This window comes from Carcharodon carcharias, assembly GCF_017639515.1.
Source record: "Carcharodon carcharias isolate sCarCar2 chromosome 36 unlocalized genomic scaffold, sCarCar2.pri SUPER_36_unloc_1, whole genome shotgun sequence".
In the NCBI taxonomy this organism is placed as follows: domain Eukaryota; kingdom Metazoa; phylum Chordata; class Chondrichthyes; order Lamniformes; family Lamnidae; genus Carcharodon; species Carcharodon carcharias.
The window spans coordinates 4,909,434-4,933,119 of record NW_024470726.1 but is presented as its reverse complement, the minus strand read 5'-3'; the positions used below and the strand labels follow the sequence as shown (position 1 = coordinate 4,933,119).

At 44.9% G+C, this 23,686-nt stretch overlaps 2 protein-coding genes across 4 annotated transcripts in view; one reads left to right on the top strand and one right to left on the bottom strand.

Annotated features, from left to right (window-relative positions):
* Nucleotides 1-16,320, bottom strand: part of LOC121274370 (zinc finger protein 420-like) — a 97,243-nt gene extending 80,923 nt beyond the window's left edge. Inside the window, exon 1 of the mRNA XM_041181650.1 lies at nt 15,984-16,320. The gene's annotated coding sequence lies outside the window, so the exon portion shown is untranslated. The remainder of the gene's footprint in view (nt 1-15,983) is intronic.
* On the top strand, nt 16,099-23,686 carry LOC121274371 (oocyte zinc finger protein XlCOF15-like). Of its 3 annotated transcripts, none has more exons than XM_041181654.1 (2): nt 16,099-16,137; nt 22,409-23,686. In XM_041181654.1, the coding sequence occupies exon 2, from the start codon at nt 22,779-22,781 to the stop codon at nt 23,589-23,591; it is 813 nt and encodes a 270-aa protein (XP_041037588.1). In that variant the 5' UTR covers nt 16,099-16,137; nt 22,409-22,778; the 3' UTR covers nt 23,592-23,686. The 3 variants fall into 3 exon arrangements, with proteins under 3 accessions (XP_041037588.1, XP_041037586.1, XP_041037587.1); XM_041181652.1 differs by lacking the exon at nt 16,099-16,137 and adding an exon at nt 16,417-16,568; XM_041181653.1 differs by lacking the exon at nt 16,099-16,137 and adding an exon at nt 16,417-16,585.

Below are 23,686 nucleotides of genomic sequence, written 5' to 3'. Positions count from 1 at the left end.
CTCCTTAAAACTCAGTTCTCCTGCAAGCCACACACCATCCTGACCTGGAACTATATCATCGTTTCTTCACTGTTGCTGGGTCAAAATCCTGGAACTCCCTCCCTCCCAACAGCACTGTGGGTGTACCTTCACCAGGTGGACTGCAGCAGTTCAAGAAGGCAGCTCGCCACCACTTTCTTCAAGGGCAATTAAGGATGGGCAATAAATGCTGGCCCAGCCAGCAACACCCACATCACATGAATGAATAAATATAAACACACGTTGTTATTGTTTCACAGAGCCAGTTTTTGCACAGTAAGATTCCCCAAACAGCAATCAGTCAAGTGATTAATCAGGGTTTTTTTGTTTTGGTGGTTTTAGTTAAAGGCCAGAATTGGCCCCAATGCAGCAGGAAATCTACACTGTGGACGGGATGTGGAATTGTTGAGACTGCCTGAGCGAAGCATGAAGCTAACTGAGTGCTCGAGGCTTCAGCGTCCCTTCTCGAACCACTGTCTGGTTCTTTCTTCTTAATTTGCTGACTCCTAGTTGACATTGTTTCTGCAGCAAAATCTGGAATATTTATCTGGGAAATAAAGGGTTAATATGATCCCTATGAGTTTTACTTATGAAAGCAGTTTGTCTTGCTGAATTTTGCCACTGCAACCATTGGCCTACACTGCTGGTCTGTTCTTTCTATATGTCTTTTACTTGAGATGAAGCTACTGTATTTGATAAGCTCAAGCTGTTTTCTGTTTTTTCACACTTGTACTTTTTGGCTAGCTTGCTTGTCCTTGAGAATGTGATAGGATGTGCTTACCAGGGAAAGATGACGGCCATAAGCAGACAAAATACGATTGGGCATGCAGCCAGCTGAATCTGTACTGTGTATAAATAAGTGTCACTGTAACCACTTGTTTGTAATAAAGAACTCCTGACTTTAACCGAGTGGCTTTTGTCCCACAACAAATATTAGTCTGAATTTCATTTTTTTTTGGAGCAAAGTTTGAAAGTTTAAATGGGCCATGAAAGGGAAAGAAAGTTCTCGTTTTCATTTCACACCCTTGGAACATCGCAAAGTGATTCACAATCAGTGATGCATTTTGGATGGAACAATGACAAGAGATAGCTTAAACTAAATGCTATTATTTTAACTAGAGTGCAGCAAAATTAAGACCTAGGAGTGTATGGACATGAATCTTTGACAGTTGCAGGCCAAGTTGATTAAACAGGTTGAAAACAATGCTTATCAGATGCTATTAATAGAGACATGAAGTACAAGAACAAGAATATTCTACTGAATTTGTATCAATCACTGACAGATCCTCAGCTGAAGCACTGTGTTCAATTCTGAGCTATACTTCAGGGACGATGTCAAGAAGTTGGAAAGAGTGCACGGAAAACTTAGCAGATGTTATGACACAGGTGATGGTAAATGCTGAGCTGTTCAAATCCCAGAGGGAAACTTGAAACGATTGTCACAACTAATTTTCGATTTGTGTAAATTGCGTGCCTTGAATTCAGTAGTAATAAGACCACCGAGTCTTATAGGTTTTTATAAAACTAGGTTAAACGTTTATAAATAAGAGAAATGAGAAATCATTTTAAATACATATATAGATCTAAAAATTACTACTATGATAACTTCTAAATCCCCTAATCAAGCTAACTCCCAATTACACTTTTGTTAATACAACAGTAAGACATATAGATTTTAAAAGACCCAGGCAAAAAAAAAAAATGATACCCTGAACAAGTCAAATTCCGAGTGAGTTTTCTTAACTTCAATCCTTTGAGGTCATAGATACTGAAGGCTTTTCACACACTTGTAAGATCTTAAAAATGTCATCCCTTACACATAGTCTTCTCTTCTTTATACATATCTTCCTCTTTGAATGCAAATACCCATTGTTTCACGATGTCTTTGGACTTTACCTCCCTGATAATAAACCTTTCTCATAGCACTAAGTTTTACCATAATCTTTGGGAAAAATAAACACACTGTTTCTAAACTTCACCTGGCTAGGTGACACATTTCACCCCTCCTTTGAAAACAATCTAGCCTGGTTTGTTTAAAATGCAAATGTTCCCTCAACACCTGTGTTTTTAAACTTCCCCATGTTTACCTAATTAACATTTCAAATCTAACCTCTTCTTAGATCAAAGCATCCAGACTAATTCAATTAAGTCTCACACACAGACACATATAGAAACATAGACACATCCCATTATTACTCTATTTTACAATAAATTCCAATAACATTGAGTATTACGATATCTTCTTGACACAGAATAGTATCAGGGATTTCAGTTATGTGCCAACTGAAGAAGTTAGAGTTGTTCTCCTCAGAACAGAGAACATACGAATGGGAGCAGAAGTAGGCCATTCAGCCCCTCAAGTCTAGAGATTATAGCAGCGTTTGAAGGCCAAATTAAAAACACAAGCATTGACGTGTCAGGAAACAACTGTATTAATGTGAGGAATGTTATCATTTCTGTGAAGGGGCATGGGAAATTTTTACTACATTATAGGCCTTATATAAATTCAAAATATTGTTGACTGTGGGCAGAGATTCATTTGTCTGTCTGAGTGGGAAACTCAGACAGTTTCCCTATGGCTATAGGCACACCGGGAGACAGAGTGTTCACCAGCTGAGTGTAGTAGATTCACTGGGTTATTCCATTTACTGGCACAGCCAGACAGTCACACCACAGGGGAAGTCATTCAGATACTTGAAATGCATGAAGTGATTTATTCAATTTTTTCAACTGTTAACACCAGCTTTCTAAGTTAATAGGATTCAATACACGTTTTGTGCATTCTTACTGGAGAGAGGCATGTTAAATCTTCAGCATGTGGAAAGAGGTTCATTCATTCACCCCCCCACCTGCTAGCATACTACTGAGTTCATAATTAACTGTAGGGGTTGGTTCTTCTGTTGTTGATTACATCCAAGAAAGAACTGTAGCAGAGTGTCGATTTCTGTATCAATTGATTATTAACTTTACATCTTGACCCTCTGGTCCCAATCTCAGTTGGAAGGACAAGGGCAGCAGATAGATGGGAACACCACCACCTGGAAGTTCCCCTCCAAGTCACTCACCATCCTGACTTGGAAATATATCAGCCATTCCTTCACTGTTGCTGGGTCCAAATCCTGAAACTCCCTTCCTAACAGCACCGTGGATGTACCTATACCACATGGACTGCAGCGATTCAAGAAGGCAGCTCACCATCACCTTCTCAAGGGCAACTCGGAATGGGCAATAAATGCTGGCCCAGCCAGCGACGCCCACATCCTGTGAATGAATTTTTAAAAAAATACACAATATCCTGTTCATCAATGTCAGGACTAAATGACCAACTCCTAGAACCATAGCAAAGGAGGCCATGCAACCTCTTTGAAACAGCAATCGTGTTTAGCCCCAAATACCCACACTCCCATCAAACTTCATTGGGACAGTGCAGGAGGCTGAGGACAGAGAGATCAGAGCGGGAGTGGGACAGAGAATTGAAATGGCAAGTGACTGGAACTTACAGCCCAAACCGAGGTTGTTCCACAAAGTCATCATGTATGTGGGTTTGGTCTTCCCAATGTAGGGTAGACTACTTGGTGAACAGTGAATACAGTAACTAAACTGAAAGAAACACAAGCAAATCATTGATAAAAAACAAAATACTGAGGATGCTGGAAATCTGAAACAAAAACAGAAAATGCTGGAAAAACTCAGTAGGCCTGACAGCATCTGTGGAGAGAGAAGAAAAAGTTTGGAGTCCGTATGCTCTGAAGAGTCATACGGACTCAAAATGTTAACTTTGTTTTTCTCTCTCCACAGATGCTGTCAGACATGCTGAGTTCTGTCGAAGGGTCATGAGGACTCGAAACGTCAACTCTTTTGGACTCATCCTGTATCCCAGCCTATACCACAGCCCCTCACCAGTCAGCCAGCAGGAGGACTCTTACTTTAACAAAAATAAAAATAGCTGGAAAAACTCAGCAGGTCTGACAGCATCTGCGGAGAGGAATACAGTTAACATTTCGAGTCCGTATGACTCTTCATCAGGACTGGGGGAATAAGAAATGAGGTGAAATATAAGCTGGTTGAGGGGGGTGGGACAGGTAGAGCTGGATAGAGGGCCAGTGATAGGTGGAGGCAAAGGAGAGATTGCCAAAGGTGTCATAGACAAAAGGACAAATGGGGTGTTAACAGTAGTGATATTAGCTAAGAAATGTGCTAATGGTGACATTAAGGGTAGAAAACAGCACGAGCAAGTAACAGATAGCCCTAGTGGGGGGTCAGACGGGGGGAAGGGATCGAAATAGGTTAAAAGGTGGAGATGAAACAATGGATGAAAATACATTTAAAAATAATGGAAAAAGGTGGGAAAAGAAAAATATATTGAAAAATTATAAATTATTGGAAAAAGCGAGATCGGAAAGGGGGTGGGTATGGAGGAGAGAATTCATGATCTGAAGTTGTTGAACTCAATATTCAGTCCGGTAGGCTGTAAAGTGCCTAGTCAGAAGATGAGGTGCTGTTCCTCCAGTTTGCGTTGAGCTACACTGGAACATTGCAGCAAGCCAAGGACGGACATGTGCGCATGAGAGCAGGGTGGTGTGTTGAAATGGCAAGCGACATGGAGGTCTGGGTTGTGCTTGTGGACAGACCGAAGGTATTCTGCAAAGCGGTCACCCAATCTGCGTTTGGTCTCTCCAATGTAGAGGAGACCACATTGGGAGCAGCGAATGCAGTAGACAAAATTGAGGGAAGTGCAAGTGAAGTGCTGCTTCACTTGAAAGGTGTGTTTGGCCCCTTGAACGGCGAGGAGGGGCAAAGTAAAGGGGCAGGTGTTACACCTTCTATGGTTGCAGGGAAGGTGCAGTAGGAGGGGTTTGAGGTATAGGGGTTGATGGAGGAGGGGGCCAGGGTGTCCCAGAGGGAACGATCCCTGCGGATTGCCGCCGAGGGGGTGAAGGGAAGATGTATTTGGTGGTGGCATCACGCTGGAGTTGGCTGAAATGGCGGAGGATGATCCCTTGAATGCGGAGGCTTGTGGGGTGATAAGTGAGGACAAGGGGGACCCTATCATGGTTCTCGGAGGGAGAGGAAGGTGTGAGGGCGGATGCGCGGGAGATGGACCGTACATGGTTGAGGGCTCTGTCAACCACAGTGGGTGGAAAACCTGGGTTGCGGAAGAAGGAGGACATGTCAGAGGAACTGTTTTTGAAAGTGGCATCAGCAGGACAGATGTGACGGAGGCGAAGGAACTGAGAGAATGGGATGGAGTCCTTACTGGAAGCGGGGTGTGAGGAGCTGTTGTCGAGGTAGCTGTGGGAGTCGGTAGGCTTGTAATGAATATCGGTGGACAGTCTATCACCAGAAATTGAGACAGAGGTCAATGAAGGGAAGTGTCAGAGATGGACCATGTGATAATGATGGAGGGGTGGAAATTGGAAGAAAAATTAATAAATTTTTCCAGGTCCAGATGAGAGCATGAAGCAGCACCGAAGCAGTCATCGATGTACTGGAGAAAGTGTTGTGGGAGGGGGCCGGAGTAGGACTGGAACAAGGAATGTTACACATACCCCATAAAGAGACAGGCATAACTGGGGCCCATGCAGGTACCCATAGCCACACCTTTTATTTGGAGGAAGTGAGACAAGTTTAAGGAGAAATTGTGCAGTGAGAGAAATTCAGCCAGATGGAGGAGAGTAGTGGTGGATGGGGATTGTTCAGGCCTCTGTTTGAGGAAGAAGTGGAGAGCCCTCAGACCTTCCTGGTGTGGGATGGAGGTGTAGAGGGATTGGACATCCATGGTGAAGAGGAGGTGGTTGGGGCCAGGGAACTGGAAATTGTTGATATGATGCAGGGTATCAGAGGAATCGTGGATGTAGGCAGGAAGAGATTGGACAAGGGGAGAGAGAATGGAGTCAAGATAGCAAGAAATGAGTTCCATGGGGCAGGAACAGGCTGACATGATCAGTCTGTCGGGACAGTCCTGTTTGTGGATTTTGGATAGGAGGTAGAAGCGGGCCATCTGAGGTTGGGAGACTATGAAGTTGGAAGCTGTGGAGGGAAGATCTCCAGAGGAGATGAGGTCGATGACAGTCCTGGAAACAATGGCTTGATGTTCAGTGGTGGGGTCATGGTCCAGGGGGAGGTAGGAGGAAGTGTCTGTGAGTTGACGCTCAGCCTCTATGAGGTACAGGTCAGTGTGCCAGACAACAACAGCACCACCCTTGTCAGTGGGTTTGATGATAATGTCAGGGTTGGACCTGAAAGAACAGTGTGGCAAGTTCAGAAAGAGACAGGTTAGAGTGGGTGAGAGGAGCAGAGAAATTGAGACAACTGATGTCACACCGACAGTTCTCAATGAAAAGATCAAGAGCAGGTAAGAATCCAGAGGGAGGGGTCCAGGTGGAGGGAGAATATTGGAGGTGGGTAACAGGATCCGTTGAACGGGGAGAGGATTCCTGCCCAAAGAAGTGAGCACAGAGACGAAGGCGGCTAAGAAGAGTTCAGCATCGTGCTGAGCCCGGAATTCATTGAGATGAGAGTGTAAGGGTATGAAACTGAGTCCTTTGCTGAGCACTGAACATTCAGCATCAGGGGGGGAAGGTCAGGGGGTATGGTGAATACATGGCCAGGGCTAGGATTGGAAGACTGGATGGGGACAGAGGGACGGGCAGGGGTGGAGGGTCCTGGATGGGCGTTGGTGTCGATGAGTTGTTGGAGCTTGTGTTCCTTTGCACCTGAAAGAAAGAGACAAAGTTTCTTGTTGAGGTGTCGGATAAGATGAAGAATAAAATGAAACTGGGGGCAAGGACAGCTTAGAAGTAGGGTGCGTCGGTGCTGCTGGAGGGAGAGGTCGAGTGTGTTCATATGATGGCGCATCGCACCGAGTGTGGATCTCAGGATGCGGCGAGAACAGCAGTCCGAGGAGTGTTGTATGTCCCGGAGATACCTGTAATCCTGGGTGGGTTCGAAACATGAGGGATGGAACTTCAGTTGGAATCCATGTGGGGTAAGTCGGAGATGGAGACAGTCACTAAGGAAGGAGATATGGCTGTGAAAGCGAGTTTTAGTAAACACCTTGTCAAACACCAGGAGAGAAATGGAAAGCAATGAAGGTGAACAGGGCAAAAGAGACAGGTGGAAATCCTGTCGGAGAGAAGAGCAACACTTCTTCAAGGTAGGCATTCCTTGAAGAGAAGTGGCAGTCAATTAAACACTAAGATAAAAGCAAAACACTGTGGATGCTGGAAATCTGAAACAAAAACAAAAATAAAAATAACTGGAAAAACTCAGCAGATTCCTACTGTATCCCAGCCTACACCACAGCCCCTCACCAGTCAGCCAGCAGGAGGACTCCTCCTGTAAACCAGCCTGCACTACAGCCCCTCACCGGTCAGCCAGCAGGAGCACTCCTCCTGTATCTCAGCCTGCATGACAGCCCCCTCACCAGCCAGCCAGCAGGAAGACTCCTCCTGTATCCCAGCCTGCATCGCAATGCCTGCCCCATGATGCTGTGTGATGTAATGGTGCCAGGGAGGGAAGGGAAAATGGTGACATCATCGCCCCGTAACAAATTCTCCATGGCATCAAACAAAAAGCAAAACACAAAGGGCATCTATCTAACAGAGTTACCAATAAAGCCAAAAGTGAATTCAGGAAACGTTTAATTACCCAGAGCGGGGAGAATACAAAACTAGCAATCACAAGTAGGAATTAAGGTTAACAGATGTATTGAAGGGAAGCTAAGCAGGTGAGGAAGAAAGGAATAGAAGGATAAAGAGAGCGGTTCCACTGGGAATTGAAGAGGGTTTGGGTGGTTGAAGATAGAAACAGACAGAGAGTGACCTTACATATACTACTGGGCCTTGGATTCAGACTGCCTTTTCCCGACACTGCCATCCTTGTGTCCTCATGACACACCACATCTCTCTCATCATCTTGGCAGCTGCCAGCTGGGCCCATTTGTCTGTGCCAACCTTGCTGTTTGGTCCCAGTTCCTCCGACCTTGTAACTGGTGCATTGTCTATGCTGCTGTCTCCAGCACCTAAAATTTTCCCTTGTTCCTCAGTGATTAGAACTGGATGAAAGTCTTGGGTCCGGTTGGATTGTAACCCCTTCTGATCTATAAAAAGCTGTTTTGACTGTGAAGCCCAATATTTCCTTGACTTTGTTGAATGGTGTTCCAATGTCCCAGGGCATGTGTTGCATGATACCTAGCAGGTATCTTAGCACTTTTTCATCTTCATAATTTACACTATTCCTGAGGTCCATGTGCTGCCTAGCTTTCTTTGCCATGAATTTCATTTGCAGATCCATAAGAATGGACTTGCTGCCATTTGAACAAAACCAAAACTGGGTATTTAATAGTCGGACTGGATGACGGCATAAGAGTTGATTGTTTCTAAATTATCTACATCAATAGCAATAGAAAAAGTAATTGACCTGGGCACATTATCTACTGGTACTTGTGTGTGACATTGAGGGACTCTTGGACTGTAATGGACAGTATCCTTCAGATGGAACTTGCGAAGGCTGTTCACTTTGACAAACGGACCATAGGAGTCTCAGGTACAGGTCACGATCGTTTATTCGAGCAATTGCAAGGGGAGAACCATCTCAGTGCAGCTTGAGATAGCACTCTGCTAAACTACAACATATTTATACATTATTGGTCACGTACAAGAACAGTTTTCAGATTCTGATCTTGTCAACATATATGTTTACATTAAACAGACATCTCTGGTAACAAGTACATGCACCGTATGTCCCTATTGTTTTCACCCAGGCTGAGACCTTCCCTCCTACCTAAACTAGGACCATCTGTTCTTGCCCTATCTGTTGAAGAGCACACTTAATCTTAGCTGTTACTGCCATCCTCTGACTACAGTCTGGCTCCAAGGCCTTTCTGTTGTTTGCAGGCCCTTAAGGGTGTGCAAGGTTCATCTGGTAACCTTTAACTGCCAATGTGTTTGGAGGTTTTAAGTAATTCATTCCCTTTCAATAAGTTCTTACTGTACCCCTATATTCCCCCCTAACAGCCACAATCCTCCCTATCATCCAAAGATGGTTGTGGTACGAAAGTAGTGACAGATTTCAAATGTTCCACCTCTGTTCAATAACACAGCAATTGTAGGCCAATCAACTTAACATCATTGGTCTAGGTCATTAATAGGAAGAGCAAGTGTTCCAACACTGACAATATGTACTACAAGCTATATTACAAACCTTCCTCCAATCCAAAAAAAAGCATTAACTAACCACTGCTCTCTGTCCCCTGTCATGCAGCCAATTTTGTATCCTTGTTGCTACCGTCACTTTTATTCCACGAGCTATAAATTTGTTCACACGTCCGTTATGTGGTACATTATCAAATGCCATTCAGAAGTCCATATTTGTAAGATTTGGAAAAACATTTGTGGTGCAGTAACTTATAGAGCTATGGAGCAAGACCAAGAACGTGGGATTGAATTGGATTTCTCTTTTTCTGCCGGCATTGACGTCATGGATTGAATGGCCTCTTTCTGGGCTGTAAACATTTCTATGTTTCATTATTTCAATGTTTCAAAATTAGTATCACCATTTTCATACGTGACTTGTGTGCGTTGGCTCAATGAAATGTTTGTAAAAGGAAATGCCGGAGAAGCATCGAGAGTTTTCAACGTGGGACTGAAATTAAATTGGTCAACAGGGAAGAAACACTTTCCAATCAGAGCAGAAATTGACGACAGCAATCACATTAACTGGACTTCACTTCGGGTTGGTGCCACCGTGTTGAAAAACAGTCATTCTCTGACTCCTGATTCTTAATGTCATAATTGACGGATTAGGGGTGAAAATGACATCCGCTTCATTGTAAGGCAGTGCCTCCCAAACCCTTTTTCTGCTTGTGACCCCATTTTATTGCTTCATGCTTGGTGTAACAACTAAGACACCTATCGTTTTTTCCAGTTCTGTTGATGTCAGCGATCAGGCTTCAGGGCTCACTGGTTTAGTCTACGGCCATAGGAAAGGAAATCACACGCATTTAAAGAGGCCTGGGAGCACATCGCAACACTGCCAAATCTGAGGCTCCCACTCTACAGCCGCCATTGCTGCCTCAGTGCTCGTGACCCTGATTGCTCAGGGGTTCATGACTCTCAGTTTGGGAACCCCTGCTGTAAGGGCAAAAGACAACTTTGTAGCTACTCCATAATGTTACAGACTGACTCACTGGATCTCTTCATTTCATCTCACCGCAATTCTTCCTGTCACTGCCATAATTATCCTTCCAACACAGAGACATTTGGAAGCAATTACTCAGTTTTGCCACCTGTTAACACTCCAGCTTTAAAAGTTCAAAGGATTTGATCTGCAATTGGCACATTCTTACTGGCAGTTTATATGTGCTGTATATGGGGAAAAAAAAACATTTGTTCACCCCACCTGCTGAGATTCCAGTGAGTTTGCAACTAACTGTAAGAGTTTGTCCTGCTGTTAATTACTCCCAGGGCAGTACTCTAGAGGTGAGGTGAGAGTGACTGCCCTTGACAACAAGGCAACGTTTAAATGAGTGTGGCATCAAGGAACACTAGCCAAACTGGAATCAATGGGAATCAGGAGGAAAATTCTACGCTGGTTAGAGTCATGCGTAGCACAATAGATGGTTGCAGTTGTTGGAGGTCAATTATTAAGGAGGAACTTCCTTAACCAGACATAAAAACAGAAAATGCTGGAATTACTCAGCACATTCAGCCACATCTGTGGATTGAGAAACAGAGTTAATGATCCAGGTCACTTCAGATGAAAGTTCCTATGAAAAGTCACAAACTTAAGATGTAAACTATGTTTCTCTCTGCACAGATGCTACCAGATTTTCTGAATATTTCAAGCATATTTTTGTTTTTAGTTCAGATTTCCAGCATCTGCATTATTTTCCTTTCCTTCATGGGTGTGGAGAATGTTGAACTCATTACCGGAAGGGTTGAAATTTCCATCTAGTCATTTGGTAGTTAAGGACTTGAGTATTGCTGAAGAAAGATGTTTTGTCGAAGCTTTTCATTTTGCACTCATCAGGCCAATCGCAAGAATACCAATGTCGGGGAAGTGCTAAGAATTACACTGACAACCAATTTAAGATTGTCAGTTGGTCTCGCAGTGTGGCACGTTTGCGTGTACTGGAAACTACATATATTAATACTCTAGGCCCTCTCTTTTGCAGACAGAAAGAACATGCACACACATTATGCCTCTTTCAGCTGAACAAAATAAGTGATAGCTATTCGCTGGTTCATTCTTCAGGGTAATGCCTTCATCAAACAGAGTCAAGCTTCCTGGTTTAAATTTCAACACAATGCTTGGCAGTTAACTGTCAGTCACCATTAACTGGTGCATTCTCCATGGCAATGCCTCTACTGATCAGAGTCCAATGAATCAGCGCACTCTTCTCATACAGTATAAAGTTGTTGCTTCCCCTGACATTGGTATTCTTGCGATTGGCCTGATGAGTGCAAGATGAAAAGCTTCGACAAAACATCTTTCTTCAGCAATACTCAAATTTCCATCTGTTCTGGAAACTCATGGATAAAAATCAAACTGCAAAATGATCATTCACCAGCTGAATGTGCAAAGAGATTCACTGTCTTCCCAATTACTAACACAGCGGCTGAGTTACTCCAGAAGGGGACCATTCAGATACTTGATGTGTGTAAAGAGATTTACTCATTTTCTCTTGAACAGCATAAAACTCATAGAAACTAGGAGCAGGAGAAGGCCATTCGGCCCTTCGAGCTTGCTCCGCCATTCATTATGATCATGGCTGATCATCCAACTCAATAGCCTGCTCCCACTTTCTCCACATATCCTTTGATTCCTTTCGCCCCAAGAGCTATATCTAACTCCTTCTTGAAAATATGCAATGTTTCAGCCTCAACTACTTTCTGTGGTAGTGAGTTCCACAGGCTCACCAATCTCTGGATGAAGAAATTTCTCCTCATCTCAGTCCTAAATGGTCTACCCTGTGTCCTCAGCCTGGTTCTGGACTCCCCCACCATCGGGAACATCCTTCCTGCATCTACCCTGTCTAGTCCTGTTAAAATTTTATAGGTTTTGATGAGATCCTCCCTCATTCTTCTGAACTCCAGAGAATATAATCCTAACCGACTCAATCTCTCCTCATATGTCAGTCCCGCCATCCCAGAAATTAGTTTGGTAAACCTTTGCTGCACTACCTCTGTAGCAAGAACATCCTTCCTCAGATAAGGAGACTAAAACTGCACACAATGTTCCAGGTGTGGTCTCACCAAAGCCCTGTATAATTGCAGCAAGACATCCCTGTTCCTGTACTTGAATCCTCTCACTATGAAGGCCAACAAAACATTTGCCTTCTTTACCGCCTGCTGCACCTGCATGCTTACCTTCAGCGACTGGTGTACAAGGACACCCAGGTCTCATTGCACATTCCCCTCTCTCAATATATAGCCATTCAGATAATAATCTGCCTTTCTGTTTCTGCTACCAAAATGGATAACCTCACATTTATCCACATCTGCCATGCATTTGCCCGCTCACTCAGCTTGTCCAAATCACTCTGAAGCATCTCTGCATTCTCCTCACAGCTCACCCTCCCACTCAGTTTTGTGTCATCTGCAAATTTGGAGATATTACATTTAGTTCCCTCATCTAAATCATTCATATATATTGTGAATAACTGGGATCCCAGCACCAATCCCTGCGGTACCCCACTAGTCACTGCCTGCCATTCAGAAAAAGACCCGTTTATTCCTACTCTTTGTTTCCTATCTGCCAGCCAGTTTTCTATCCTTCTCAATAAACTAACCCCAATCCCATGCGCTTTAATTTTACATGCCAATCTCTTATGTGGGACTTTGTCGAAAGCCTTCTGAAAGTCCAAATAAACCGCATTCACTGGCTTCCCCTCTTCAACTCTATCAGTTACATTCTTGAAAAATTCCAGTAGATTTGTCAAGCATGATTTCCCTTTCGTAAATCCATGCTGACTCTGTCTGATTCTGCCACCAATTTCTATGTGCTCAGCTATTAAATCTTTTATAATGAACTCTAGAATTTTCTCCACTACCGACGTCAGGCGGACTGGTCTATAATTCCCTGTTTTCTCTCTACCTCCCTTTTTAAATAGTGGGGTTACATTAGCTACCCTCCAATCTGTAGGTACTGTTCCAGTCTGTAGAATCTCGGAAGATGACCACCAATGCATCCACTATTTCTAGGGCCACTTCCTTAAGTACTTTGGAATCTAGGTTATCAGGCCCTGGGGAGTTATCAGCCTTCAATTTCTCCAACACCTTTTCCCTACTAACAATGATTTATTTCAGTTTCTCCCTCTCACTAAACTCTGTGTTCCCCAACGTTTCTGGTACGTTATTTGTGTCCTCCTTTGTGAAGACAGAATCAAAGTATGTACTTAGTTGGTCAACCATTTCTTTGTTTCCCATTATAAATTCCCCTGTTTCTGACTGTAAGGGACCTACATTTGCCTTCACCAATCTTTTTCTCCTCACATACCTATAGAAACTTTTACAGTTAGTTTTTATGTTCCCCGCAAGCTTACTCTCGTACTCTATTTTCCCCTTCTTAATCAATCCCTTGGTCCTCCTTTGCTAAATTCTAAAGTGCACCCAATCCTCAGGTCTGGTTTTTTTTCTGACCAATTTGTGTGCCTCTTCCTTGGATCTAATACTATCTCTAATTTCCCTTGTAAGCCATGGATTGGCCACCTTTCCTATTTTACTTTTGTGCCAGACAGGAATAAACAATCGTTGCAGTTCACCCATGCGCTCTTTGAACGTTTGCCATTGCCTATCCACCTTCATTCCTTTAAGTAACGTTTCCCAATCCATCATAGCCAACTTATGCCTCATACCAACGTAGTTTCCTTTGTTAAGATTCAGGACCCTAGTCTCAGAGTCATTCTCCATCTTGATGAAGAATTCTATCATATTATGTTCGCTCATCCCCAAGGGGCCTTGCACAACTAGATTGCCAATTATTCTTTGTATGTCATTACACAATTCCCAGTCTAGGATGGCCTGTTCTCTAGTTGGTTCCTCAATCCCAGAAAACCATCCCATATACACTCCAGGAATTCCTCCTCTACGGTATTGTTACTAATTTGAATTGCCCAATCTATATGCAGATTAAAGTCACCCATAATTACAGATGTTCCTTTATTGCTTGTGTCTCTAATTTTCGGTTTAATACCATTCCCAACATCATCACTACAGTTTCGGGGTCTATATACAACCCCCACTAATGGTTTTTGCCCCTTAGTGTTTTTCAGCTCTACCCATACAGATCCCACATCATTGGAGGTAATATCTTTCCTCACTATTGCGATAATTTCCTCTTTAGCCAGCAATGCAACTCCATCGCCTTTTCCTTTTTGTCTGTCCTTCCTAAATAATGAATACCCCTGGATGTTCAGTTCCCATCCCTGGTCACCCTGCAGCCATGTCTGCGTAATCCTGACTATATCATACCTGTTTACATCTATTTGCATGGTTAATAATCCACTTTATTGCGAATGCTTCTTGCGTTAAGGCACAATGCCTTAAGGCTTGTCTTTTTAACATTATTTGTCCTGTTCCCACTATTTTTTACTGAGGCCCTTCTTGCCCTTGATTTCTCTGCCTATCACTTTTCTTATTTCCCTTTCTGTCTTCTTATCCTTGATTCCCCTTCTTCTGACTCCTTGCATATGTTCCCATCCCCCTGCCATTTTAGTTTAAACCCTCCCCAACCACTCTAGCAAATATTCCCCCTAGGACATCAGTCCCAGTCCCGCTCAGGTGTAACCCCTCCTGTTTGTAGTGGTCCCACCTCCCCGGAACTGGCCCCAATGTCCCAAGAATCTGAAACCATCTCTTCAGCCACATATTCATCCGATATATCCTGCAATTTCTACTCTGACTAGCACATGGCACTGGTAGTAATCCTGAGATCACTACCTTTGAGGTCCTACTTTTCAGCTTACTTCCTAAGTCCCTATGTTCTGCTTTTCAGACTTCATTCCTTTTTTTACCTATGTCGTTTGTACCAATATGGACCATGACCACTGGCTGTTCACCCTCCCCTTTCAGAATGTCCTGTAGCCGCTCTGAGACATCCTTGACCTTAGCAGCAGGGAGGCAACATACCATCCTGGAGTCTCATTTGTGGCCACAGAAACACCTATCTATTTCCCTTACAGTTGAATCCCCTATAACCTTTGCATTCCCATACTCTTTACTCTTCCCCTGTGCAGCAGAGCCTACCATGGTGCAACGAATTTGGCTGTTGCTGCTTTCCCCTGAGAGGCCATTCCCCCAACAGTATCCAAAGCAGTATATCTGTTTTGCAGGGGAATAGCCACAGGAGATTCCTGCACTGCCTGCCTAGTCCTCTTGCTCTGCCTGGTGGTCACCCATTCCCTTCCTGCCTGTGGACTCAGCCTGCGGTGTGACCACCTCTCTATACATGCTATCCACAATGCTCGCCACCTCGCATTTCTGCCTCTCTTCAGCTCTGAAGGAGAGCTATAAGGACTCGAAATGTTAACTCTGTTTCACAGTCCACAGATGCTCTCAGGCCTGCTGAGTTTTTATTCCAGCATTTCGTGCTTTATTTCAGGTTTCCACCATCTGCAGTATTTTGCTTTTATTACTCAGTTTTCCCCAGCTGTTAACATTCCAGCTTTAAAAGTTCAAAGGATTGATCCGCAACCAGCACATTCTTACAGGAAGTTTAAATGGTCTGCATATGGGGGAATAAAAATCACTTGTTCACTCCACCTGCTGAGACGCCAGTGAGTTTGCATCTAACTGTAGGAATTTGTTCTGTTAATAATTCCCAGGACAGGACTATGGTGGAAGGCCTGTGTATCAATTGGTTTAATATTTTTATATCTAAGCGATATGGCTCCAATCCTAAGGGTATCACAAAAACCAAATTTCCTATTCGCCATCATAGCTCATCAATGGAGGAGTACTTACCCAGCATTCGCGGCGAGCCAGAATGTGTCCTATTCTCACTGGAGGATGCATTCTGCGCAGGCGCAGTGCTGAGCTGTGAGCCGGGCATGGGCATTGCGGGCTGTTCCTGGAGCATGCCCAATGCGGGCTGGACGGAGTCGCTGAGAAAGGGCGAGTAAGTGCAGCCGGTCGGTCGGTGGGTGGAGAACGGAGGCGGTGGAACGGGCAAGGGAAGCTTCATAAATACTCTGTGGAAGCCGCAAACCCTGAATTAAAAAGCTATGGGTCCCATGTCTGCGCGGAACGGGGCGGAAACCGCAGCTCAGCTTCTGGGGTGAAGCCCGAGTGACCGGCCGCCATCTTGATAGTTGGCAGTGCGCGTGCGCGGCCGCCATTTTGATAGTTGGAAATGCGCTTGCGCGGCCACCATTTTGCTAGCAGCGAACGTGCACCAGGGCGCATGCGTGGCTATCCTGTGCTTGGAGCTGGTGAACCCCGAGCTGAGGGATTTTACAAACTCCTTTTCCAGGGCGTTGAAAGGAAGCATCACATTAACAGACAGAGACTCTTGATTCATCAGGATCTGGATATCATCAGCTTTTGAGTGTGAGTTTAAAAAAAAGGTTTGTCCATTCTGTCTGTGACTGATACACAAGCCCTGGGATAGACCACATCGGGAGAATTGTGATCACTTCAGAGCAACAAAGCTAAGGAGGGATATCATGGCCTTGGAGGGAGTGTAGCACAGGTTTACCTGACTGATATGTGAGCTGCAAGGGTTAAATCACATGGACAGATCATTGTGTCACGGGAAGAGGTCGTTCGGCCTATTGAGCCCATACTAGCTCTCCAGAGCAATCCATTCAATCCTGTTTCCCTATTCTATCCATTATCCTTGCAAGTTTATTTTCCTCAGCGACCTATACAATTTCCATTTGAAATCGTTCATCGTCTCTGCTTCCACCACCAGCCCCGCCCCCTCCCCACCTCCGCGGTTCATAGACAGCACGTTTCAGTTCACATCCACTCACTGTAAAAATATCCTCCCTCACATCTCACTATATCTTTTACCCAAAAAACTTATATATTTTTTTTGTTATTCTTTAAGGGTATGTAGGGGGCATCACTGGCCCAGCCAGCATTTATTGCCCATGCCCAATTGCCCTTGAGAAGATGGCGGTGAGCTGCCCTCTTGAACCGTTGCAGTCCACATGGTGTAGGTACACCCACTGTGCTGTGTCCCTTATCGTTCCACGGTCAGCTAATGGAAGCAGATTTTCTTTACCTTATCAAAAGGTGAAAAAGGCATGTGGGACACTTGCCTTTATCAATCAAGGCATAGATTATAAAAGTAGGGAGGTCATATTGGAGTTGTATAGAACCTTGGTGAGGCCACAGCTAGAGTACTGTGTGCAGTCCTGGTCACCACATTACAGGAAGAATGTGATTGCACTGGATGGGGTGCAGAGGAGATTCACCAGGATGTTGACTGGGATGAAACATTTAAGTTATGAAGAGAGGTTGGATAGACTTGGGTTGTTTTTGTTGGAGCAGAGGAAACTGAGATGCAACCTGATCAAGGTGTACAAGATTATGAGGGGCATGGACAGAGTGGATAGGGAGCAGCTGTTCCCCTTAGTTGAAGGGTCAGTCACGAGGGGACATAAGTTCAAGATGAGGGTCAGGAGGTTTAGGGGGGATGTGAGGAAAATCTTTTTTTTACCCAGAGGGTAGTGACGGTCCAGAATGCACTGCCTGGGAGGGTGGTGGAGGCGGGTTGCCTCGCATCCTTTAAAAAGTACCTGGATGAACACTTGGCACGTCATAACATTCAAGGCTATGGGCCAAGTGCTGGTAAATGGCATTAGGTAGGTAGGTCAGGTGTTTCTCACGTGTCGGTGCAGACTTGATGGGCCGAAGGGCCTCTTCTGCACTGTGTGATTCTTGTATATCTCCATCAATTCCCTAGCAACCTCCTTTACTGGAACCATTCTGATTAATCTTCTTTGCCCCTTCTTAAGGGCCTTCGTAATCTTGCTGAAGTGGGGTGACCAGAATGGGATGCAGTACTCTATTTGTGGCCTAACCAGCACTTTATAAAGATTCAGCATATCTTCCCTGCTATTGTACTCAATACCATTTTATAAGAAGACTAAGATCCAATTTGCTTTGCTAGCAACTTTCTTAATCTGTCCTGTCACCCTCAAAGATCTATGCACATGTAGCCTCAGATCTCTTTGCCACTGCGCACATTTCAGATCTGTGCTATTAATTGTAAATTGCCTCTCCCTATCCCTTCTGCCAAAATAGATCACTTCACTATCAAGGTTGTGTTCGTTGGAATTTAGAAGATTAAGAGGTGAATGGATCAATGTTTTCAAGATAGGGTGGATAGAGAGGGACTATTTTCACTCATTGAAACCAGGACAAACGGGCATAATCTGAACTTGGAATCAGGTTCCGCCACTCTTTCAGTTTGATGGTTCCACACCTTGACAACCTCCTGTTGGTACAGAAACTGCTAAAGTCAATGTTAAGCTTGGAAGGTTGTAAGGTGCCTAATCAAGAGATGAACTGCTGCTCCTCAAGTTTCTATCGAGCTTTATTGGTACATTCAGGAGTCCTTGGACAGAGAGATCAGGGAGTAGGGAGGAGAATTAGAATGGCAGACGAGCAGAAACCCCTAGATAAAAGCAAAATACTGCAGATGCTGGAAATCTGAAACAAAAACAGAAAACGCTGGAAAAGCTCAGCAGGTCTGACTGCATCTGTGGAGAGAGAAACAGAGTTGACGTTTCGAGTCTGTATGACCCTTCAGAGCTAAAGACAAGTAGAAATGTGATGAAATTTACACTGTTTAAGGGGGATGGAGCAGGTGAAGCTGGATAGAAGGCCAGTGATAGGTGGAGGCAAAGGAGAGATTGACAAAGATGTCTTGGACAAGAGGACAAAGGCAGTGTCACTGGTAGTGGTAAGGGCTAAAAATGGTGCTGATAATGGCAAAGGTAAGAAAACAGAATGTGATTATAACAGAACAAGGGTAAGCACCCTTCCCCCTACCCCACCCCACCCCCACAAGGGCCATCTTGTTCATGTTGTTCTTTTCAGAGCGCTTATCCTTGTTCTGCTATTATCACATTCTGCTTTCTTACCTTTGCCACTATCAGCGCCTTTTTTTAGCTCTTACCGCTACCACTGACACTCCCTTTGTCCATGACCTCTTTGTCAATCTCTCCTTACCCCCACCTATCGCTGGCCTTCTATCCAGCTCCACCTGCTCCTCCCACTTAAACAGTATAAATTTCATCACATTTCTACTTCTGTAGCTCTGAAGAATGATCACACAGAGTTGAAACATCAACCCCGTTTCTCTCTCCACAGATGCTGAGTTTTCCCAGCATTTTCTGTTTTTGAAGCAGAAACCCCTGGGGAAGTTGTTGACCAAACAGTGGTTTTCCACAAAGTGATCATCCGATCTGCATTTGGGCACCCTAAAATGGAGAGCAGACTGCATCATGAGCAGCAAATACAGTATAAAGTACAAGTAAATTACTGTTTGGTTTCATTTCTCAAGATCTTGAGGATAGCCCAAAGACAAATACTAGTAAAGGTTACAAAACAAACTGCTTGCCAGAATATTAAATTTCATCCCACCTATTGCAATTCTTAATATCAGCAGAAATGAACCCCACCTTCAGAATGAACGTGGTTTAGTCCTGAAATAAAGCCAATAGTTGCTGGAAGTCCTCAGTATGTCGAATATGACACTTCCAAGTGTTCTGAAGAGTCATATCTGAATCGAAACGCTGTTTCTCTCTCCACAGCTACAGCCAGACCTGTGGAGAATTTCCAGCAATTACTGGTTTTATTTCAGATTTCCAGCATCCACAGTATTTTGGTTTTGTTTGTGCTTCAGTGCTGGATGCCATTAACAGCCGAACACAACCCCTGTGGTCACTGGTGATCTCACTGGTGTCTAGTGAGGCCAGATTACCAAATGAATCCCTTCCCATATTCAGAGCCGAAAATGGCATTTCCCCAGTGTGGCTGCTCCAATGTCTTTCCAACTTAAGTGTGTCATTGAATCCCTCCCCACAGTCACCGCATTTACACGGCTTCTCCACAGTGAGATTTGCTTGTGTTTTGACAAGCCAGGTGATCAGCTGAAACTTCGTCCACGTAACACATAAGGTTTCTACCCACTGGAAATAGATCTCTTTGGGTTCTTTTTTAAATTTATTTAAGGTGTGTGGTATCGCTGGCTGGGCCAGCATTTATTACCCGTCCCTAATTGCCCTTTGAGAATGTGGTGGTGAACTGCCTTCTTGAACCGTTGCAGCCCATGTGGTGTAGGTGCACCCACCGTGCTGTTAGGGAGGGAGTTCCAGGATTCTGACCCAGGGACAGTGAAGGAATGGCCGATATATTTCCAAGTCAGGATGGTATGTGACTTGGAGGGGAACTTGCAGGTGGTGGTATTCTCATCTATCTGCTACCCTTGTGCTTCGAGTGGTCATGGGTTTGAAAGGTGCTGTCTAAGGAGCCTTAGTGAATTCCTGCAGTGCATCTTGTAGATGGTACACACACTGCTGCTACTGTGCGTCGATGGTGGAGGGAGTGAATGTTTGTGGAAGGGGTGCCAGTCAAGCAGGCTACTTTTCCCTCAATGGTGTCAAGTTTCTTGGGTGTTGTTGGAGTTGCACTTATCCAGACAAGTGGGGAGTATTCCATCACACTCCTGACTTGCACCTTGTAGATGACAGACAGGTTTTGGGGAGTCAGGAGGTGAGTTACTCACCACAGGATTCCTAGCTTCTGACCTGCTCCTGTAGCCACAGTATTTATATAGCTGGTCCAGTTCAGTTTCTGGTAAATGGTAAACCCCAGGTAATGCCATTGAATGTCAAAGGACGATGGTTAGATTCTCTCTTGTTGGAGATGGTCATTGCCTGGCACTTGTGTGGCATGAATGTTACTTGTCAGTTGTCAGCCCAAGCCTGGATATTGTCCAGGTCTTGCTGCATTTGGACATGGACTGCTTCAGTATCTGAGGAGTCGCGAATGGTGCTGAACATTGTGCAATCATCAGCGAACATCCCCACTTCTGACCTTATGATGGAAGGAAGGTCATTGATGAAGCAGCTGAAGATGGTTGGGCCTAAGACACTACCCTGAGGAACTCCTGCAGTGATGTCCAGGATCTGAAATGATTGACCTCCAACAAGCACAACCATCTTCCTTTGTGCTGAGTATGACTCCGACCAGCAGAGAGTTTTCCCCCTGATTCCCATTGACTCCAGTTTTGCTCGGGCTCCTTGACGACACACTTGGTCAAATGTTGCCTTGATGCCAAGGGCAGTCACTCTCACCTCACCTCGGGAGTTCAGCTCTTTTGTCCATGTTTAAACCAAGGCTGTAACGAGGTCAAGAGCTGAGTGGCCCTGGCGGAACCCAAACTGAGCATCAGTGAGCAGGTTATTGCTAAGCAAGTGCCACCTGATAGCACTGTCAAAGACCCCTTCCATCACTTTTCTGATGATGAAGAGTAGGCTGATGGGGCGGTAATTGGCTGGGTTGGTTTGTCCTTTTTGTGTACAGGACATACCGAAGCAATTTTCCACATAGCCAGGTAGATGCCAGTGTTGTAGCTGTACTGGAACAGCTTGGCTAGGGGCGCGGCAAGTTCTGGAGCACAAGTCTTCAGTATTATTGCTGGAATGTTGTCAGAGCCCATAGCCTTTGCAGTATCCAGTACCTTCAGCTTGTTTCTTGATATCACTTGAAGTGAATCGAATTCCCTGAAGACTGGCATCTGTGATGCTGGGGACCTCCGGAGGAGGCCGAGATGGATCATCCACTCGGCACTTCCGGCTGAAGATTATCGCTGATGCTTCAGCCTTACCTTTTGCACTGATGTGCTGGGCTCAAAGGTTGATGATTTTCAAGCCATGATGAATCAGGTGCCGTTTGTCAAAGCTTGAGGTATGTTTGGTTTGAGTTTCCTGTCTCGAAATGCTCCCCTTCTAATACCTTGTAAAATACAGGAAACGCGAGTGTGAGGGGACCCATGAAACACAAGGGCATGTTGTAAGATTCAGCTGAATGAATCTGTTAATTTGGGGACCAGAAGAGATGGTAGGCAGGGCTTCAGGGTCCCAGTGACCAGGAGAGAAAATGACTGACTCATTGATTTTATTCTCAGTCTGCACACAGGGGCTGGAGAATCCAGCCAGAGTAGAGGGAGAGTGAAAACAGGGAGTGGATAAAAGGTGGAGCTGGCGCGATGAGTTTGGATTTCAGCACAGTGAGGAGGGAGGGTTTGAGGGACCTGAATTTACAGCTTTGGGGAAACAGGAGAGGAAAAATGTTGCATGGAAACCATTATTTTCTGTTCTGAATTTCTGCACGTACTTAACAGTGATGGCTTTTGTTAACTGCTTTAACAGGATATTGGATGGAGAGGATTTACAGATGGAACACTCATGCCAAACAAAATATCAAGAACTGACAAGTCACTCGATTCATCAGGACCTGAATATCATCGGCCTTTGAATGTGGAAGGAGAAATGTTTATCTGTTCTGTCAGTGAGAAAACATTTTGAACATCAATGTGACTGGAAAAGTTCCGAGACCTACACACCATCACCCGAATGAGAGTGTTCCAGTGCACTGACTGGGGACAGAGCATTAACCAGTTACACAGCCTGAAGAAACATTGCACTATTTATAGCGGGGGCAAAATCATACACGTGTTCTGTGTCCAGACAAGGCTTAGCCAGACCATTCACACTAGAGAGACACAAGGACAGCCGAGCCATGGATAGACCGTGGAAATGTGGCGACTGTGGAAAGGGCTACAATTACCCATACCAACTGGAAACTCATCGACGCAGTCACACCGGGGAGAAGCCATTCACTTGCTCAGTGTGTGGGAAGGGATTCACTCAGTCATGCACTCTTCATACGCACCAGCGCACTCACACTGGCGAGAGGCCGTTTCCCTGCTTTGACTGTGGGAAGCGATTTAACGCTTTATCAAACCTCCTGACACACCAGCGAGTCCACTCTGATAACAGACCATTTAAATGTTCCGAGTGTGAGAAAAGCTTTAAAAGCAAAAAGGACCTGCTGACGCACCAGCGCACTCACACTGGCGAGAGGCCGTTCATCTGCTCTGTGTGCGGGAAGGGATTTATTCAGCCATCCCACCTTCTGAGACACCAGAGATTCCACACCGGGGAGAGGCCGTTCACCTGCACTGAGTGTGAGCAAAGATTCACCGACTCCTCCGACCTGCTGACGCACCAGCGGGTTCACACCGGGGAGAGGCCGTTCGTCTGCTCCGTCTGTGGGAAGGGATTCACTCAGTTATCCAGCCTCAATACACACCGCCTGGTTCACAGTGATCAGAGACCCTTTCAATGTTCTGACTGTGGAAAGAGCTTTAAGAGCAAATGGAATCTGCTGGCACACCAGCGTAGTCACACTGGAGAGAGACCGTTCACTTGCTCTGTGTGCGGGAAGGGGTTCACCCAGTCAAACAACCTGCTGAAACACCAGCAAATTCATACGCGGCAGCCGGGTTTGGATTCTGCTGTTATTGCTGATGTTAATCTCATCCAGGACTAAACCTGGTTCGTTCTGCCATTGGGCGCTTGTTTCTGCTGATTTTAGTAACCATATAGTCAGGCTGGAGTTTTAACAACCAGGATAAATGTGAAATA

Excerpts from the sequence above, each read along its gene's own strand:
- LOC121274371 (XM_041181654.1), top strand. The coding sequence starts at position 22,779 with ATGGATAGACCGTGGAAATGTGGCGACTGTGGAAAGGGCTACAATTAC.